The 5,000-nt window shown below is 41.8% G+C and overlaps 1 protein-coding gene across 2 annotated transcripts in view; it reads right to left on the bottom strand.

Moving 5' to 3' along the window:
- LOC109076838 (G protein-activated inward rectifier potassium channel 2-like) overlaps positions 1-5,000 on the bottom strand; it is a 33,657-nt gene that overhangs the window by 8,182 nt on the left and 20,475 nt on the right. For both annotated transcript variants that reach the window (XM_042733353.1, XM_042733352.1), the window contains exon 2: positions 3,711-4,629. In XM_042733353.1, the coding sequence (XP_042589287.1) occupies positions 3,711-4,611 (901 nt within the window). In that variant the 5' untranslated portion in view covers positions 4,612-4,629. The remainder of the gene's footprint in view (positions 1-3,710; positions 4,630-5,000) is intronic.

Here is a 5,000-nt window from a genome sequence, read left to right as displayed (position 1 = left end):
ACTACTCACATTTTCAAAACTTTGCCTCTTTTTTCAAAACTTTACACACAAATCCAAGAATTGCACACAAAATGCAAAATGCCTCACATCTCTTGCAAAATGAAGCACTGCATTCAAAATATCAGAAACACATCTCAAAAGCAGATGGACTGTGATTAAGCTGCTCTAATAAACCATCTTCTGCTGCAAACCTGCAAATCACCAGTGTGTTTCTGATGATCTTCAAATAAAACCGGAGGAGTAAAGAAAGTGTGAGACGTTCGCTCGCTGGTCTTCTAAAGGTGTTACGTCAGCGAGCTGAATCACACACTCCTCTGAAGCGACCGCATCGCTTCTACACACACTCCAGATCATCCACCCTCACACACAGCTGCTCATCCTTCAGGGAACTACACAGATCAGAAGAGTGGCAAAAGAGCTGAAGAAACCATCATGTGAGAAGCTCAGAGTCTTTAATGATCCACAGACACACGAGGTCACGTCATCTATCGTGTTTCCAGTACTGCACTCCAGTGGGATTTCTGGGATATTTCCCAGCACACAGAGCCTTTAGAAGCCACTGTGTATTGATCTGGGACTATATTTACAGTATATCATGAGTCCTGATGTGTCGTCCTGTTTCAGACTCTTTCTCTTGGGATGCTGTTAGAGCAACCGTTCACCTGAAAACTGAAAATCTTACCATTTACTGAATTATTATAAAAAAAACATATTTGTGTCCCTGCAGCACAGAAGCAGTCATAAGTAGCACAGATATATTGTATGGGTCACAATTATACATTTGTCTTTTATGCCAAAAATCATTAGGATATTAAGTAAAGATCATGTTCCATGAAGATATTTAGTAAATATCCTACTGTAAATATATCAAAACTTAATTATTGATTAGTAATATGCATTGCTAAGAACTTCATTTGAACAACTTTAAAGATGATTTTCTCAATATTTAGATTTTTTTGCACCCTCAGATTCCAGATTTTCAAATAGTTGTATCTCAGACAAATATTGTCCTCCTAACAAACCACACATCAATGGAGAGATTATTTATTCAGTTCTGTGGTCATCTAGTTGGACAGTGATGACCAGAGATAGAAGGGTTAATATAAATACACTCTGGTTGAACTGACTAATTACTCACTAAGATACAAGTCGTAAGCTAATTCCAATACCACAATATGAAATTAACACTGATTCGATTAGCCACGTATGCAAATATAGACAAAATTAACTAATTAACATGCATGTCAGCAAACCAAAGTAACAGGCACAGAACACTTTTTTATCAGTACACACTGCAACTCGTTAAAGGTTGGGATACTCTCCTCATTCCTCGTTAGAATAATAGTGCAGTGATGAAACCTGTGAAATCACTCGAGTGGAGGTCTGGGAATGATGCAGTGATCAAAACATGACAAAAATGATATTTCAGCTTCTTCTTCGTTTAGTTTGATTATTTAGATTAGAACGGCTTTATAGGAAACATAAATACATCATTTGTCTGCTGGTGAATGCTAGTTATCCTGTAGTTATCCTCATGAATAAATACCCTGAACTGTTTTAACGTAAATGCATCAGTTACCATATTAATATTGTGATGATAATACTGTCACAAATATGCTGTCAGTGACAAGTACAACAGCACTGTACAAACCAACAAGCTAACTTTAATCAACTGCTTTAAACCATCTAAGTTTAAAAACCAATACTTATCAGTACTGTGATCTTAAAAGAATAAAAACAACATTTCTCTACATTAAACTACACTTTGATATCAAATACTTTATGTATCTGACAATAACTTCACTGTATTAAGTAAAAACATCACAAATAGACATCAAGTTACCTTTAATTTTTGTAACTGATTCTTAACTGGTGATAGCACACATAAACACATGCAGGCACTGGCAGGTGCAACTACTACTTTAAAGTAATTTATGCTCAACATAATATCATGCTCAGTCTCAAAATAACAGAACATTAAGCCGCAACATTTACTCTCCGTGTGCAGTCCAAAGAGAAGCAAATGCATGAACCAATCCACTGCATACCTTCAATGCAATTATTTTATCCAAAATCATCTGAAAGATTTGGAGAATTTGTTGTCCCATTTATCTGTTTGGTCACAGTTGATACGTCATCTATTCTAACCCTTCCTTCACTCATTACAGAGTCCGAGTCACACTTAATGCATTGGTTAGCTGTAGCTTGGGCAGTTTGCCAGAGCCATGCTCCAATTTTATGACATGATGCTCTGTTTCGCATCCATTCACTAGCACTGACAACTCTTCACCTTGTGCATCCATTCACCTGCAGTTCCTACTGTTCCTACTGTGTCGTCTCCCTTAATGTTACATCCCTGAGCCAGGTGTAACACAAGTGATTTTGGATAAAAGCATCTGCCGAATGCATTACATGTAAATGTAATCTCTGACTGCAAACTGTACAGCATGTCTCTAGAAACGCCACGGTCAGGGGTTCGATTTCCAGGGAATGCTGGGAATTAGACATCTGATATTGCTCATTCAGTATGAGTTCTACTTAATAGGGTCAGTTATGGAGTTTTTTTCTATTCAACGCAACAAACTTCCTGTAGCTCAAATCGATGTCAAGGTCAGGGGTTCGATTCCCAGCATATACGTGAAGTGATCAAATGCACACCTTCAATGCAAAGCAAGCAATTTTGGATAAAAGCATGAAGAAGTAAATGTAATCTCTGAGTACAAAGTGTGGAGTACTTCTTTAGAAATGCCATGGTCATGGGTTCGATTCCCAAGAAATCCATGAACTGATCAAATGCACATCTTCAATGCAATGCAAGTTGTTTTGAACAAAAGCATCTGATGAACGCACTACCTGTAAATGTAATCTCTGAGAAATAAGAAGTTAATTGGACTCAAACATGAGATCATGTCTAGCAATGCCACGGTCACTGGTTTGATTCTCAGGGAATGCTCAAACTGATCAAATGCACACCTTCAATGATATGCAAACAGTTTTGGATAAAAATGTCTTCCAAATGCGCCGTGTAAGCGTAATCTCTGAGTGCAAACAGTAGAGCATGTCTATAGAAATGCCACTGTCATGGGTTCGATTCCCAGGGAATGCATGAACTGGTCAAATGCACACCTTCATTGCAACACAAGCAGTTTTGGATAAATGCAATAGCCAAATGCATTACATGTAAACATCTCTTAGTGCAAACAGTACAGCATATCTCTAGAAATGCCATGGTCATGGGTTCAATTCCCAGGGAATGCATGAACCAATCCACTGCATACCTGAAATGCAATGCAAGCAGTTTTGGATAAAAGTGTCTTCCAAATGCGCCGTTTAAGCGTAATCTCTGAGTCCAAACAGTACAGCATATCTCTAGAAATGCCACAGTCATGGGTTCGATTCCCAGGGAATGCATGAACCAATCCACTGCATACCTGCAATCTAATGCAAGTGATTTTGGAGAAAAGCATCTTCCAAATGCATTACATGAAAAAAGAACTGCCAGATGCGTTACATGTAAATGTAATCTCTGAGTGCAAACAGCACAGAATGTCTCTACAAATGGCATGGTTATGGGTTCGATTCCCAGGGAATGAATGAACTTATCAAATGCACACCTTCAATGCAATGCAAGCAGTTTTGGATAAAAGTGTCTTCCAAATCCACTATGTGTAAATGTAATCTCTGAGTGCAATGAAATGACTATGTCGTACCTGTGGCCTCCACCATGCCCTCCAGGATCACCACGATCTCCAGCTCCTCATGGGCCAGGTGCTCTTTGGAGATCTCCCAGAAGGGGCTGTGCTGATTGATCTCGTGGCAGATGATGAGCGGAGACACCAGGAAGAGCCGGTCGTCTCCGGTGTCGTAGCCCACGTTCATGTCCGTCTGATTGAGAGGGATGAACTCTCCCTCCTTGGTCTGTTTGGACTTGATCATTTTGGCTCTAATGGACGCCTCCACGATGTGTGAGTTCCGCAGGTCTCCGACGCGAAACATCAGACAAAGACGGCCGTCACGCATGGAGATGACGGCGTTGGTGGAGAACACCAGAGTCTCGGCGCGCTTCTTGGGCTGCGAGATCTTCACGAACATGCAGCCCACCATGAAGGCGTTGACGATGGAGCCCAGCACCGACTGCACCAGCAGCAGCAAGATGCCCTCGGGGCACTTGTCAGTGATCACCCTGTGGCCGTAGCCGATGGTCGTCTCCGTTTCTATCGAGAACAAGAACGCCGTCACGAAGCCGTTGAGGTTGTTGACACAAGGAGTCCACTGGTTGTCTCCTATGTGCTCCAGATCTCCTCGTATGTAAGCGATCAGCCACCACATGAAGCCGAAGAACAGCCACGTCACGGTGTAAACCAGCACGAAGATGAACAGGTTGAACCTCCACTTGAGGTCCACCAGTGTGGTGAAGATGTCCGTCAGGTAGCGGTAGGTCTCCCGCACGTTTCCGTGATGCACGTTGCACTTGCCGTCTTTGCGGACGTAGCGCTGGATCTTCTGCTTGACGCGCTCCTTGTCCTGCAGAGGTTTGGGGAAGTCGTCCCACGTCTGCTTGGGCAGCTTGGGCTGTCGAACTGTGACGGTGCTCTCAACATCCTGCTCCATCTGGACTTCTAGAAGGTTCTGGAAAGAGAAAGAGAGAGAGAGACAGGATCAGTGAGTCCTCCAAACACAGAGCATCACCAGAGCCCATATAGAGTGGAGGCCAAAATGATTAGAACACTAGTATTCTCAGCAGCTGAAACTGGTTTTAAGTCAGTTATTTCTAGCTTCTGCTGTAGTGTGTCAGTAGGAAATATCAGTTTACATTTCCAAACAGTCATTTATCCATTAATGTTAATACTGCAGTGAGATGTTTGTGCTGCACACAGAGATGTGATCTGATCATCATCAGTCTGTCTGGAGTCACATGAAGAAACAGAACAAACTGAGACAGACTCAATCCAGAAGAACTGTGTCTCCGAGACGCTTCGAGAAACCTGCTGCAAAGATAC

This window comes from Cyprinus carpio, chromosome B10, assembly GCF_018340385.1.
Source record: "Cyprinus carpio isolate SPL01 chromosome B10, ASM1834038v1, whole genome shotgun sequence".
Classification (NCBI taxonomy): Eukaryota; Metazoa; Chordata; class Actinopteri; order Cypriniformes; family Cyprinidae; genus Cyprinus; species Cyprinus carpio.
Note: the sequence above shows the minus strand (reverse complement) of the source record. Positions and strands in the feature narration are given on the sequence as shown.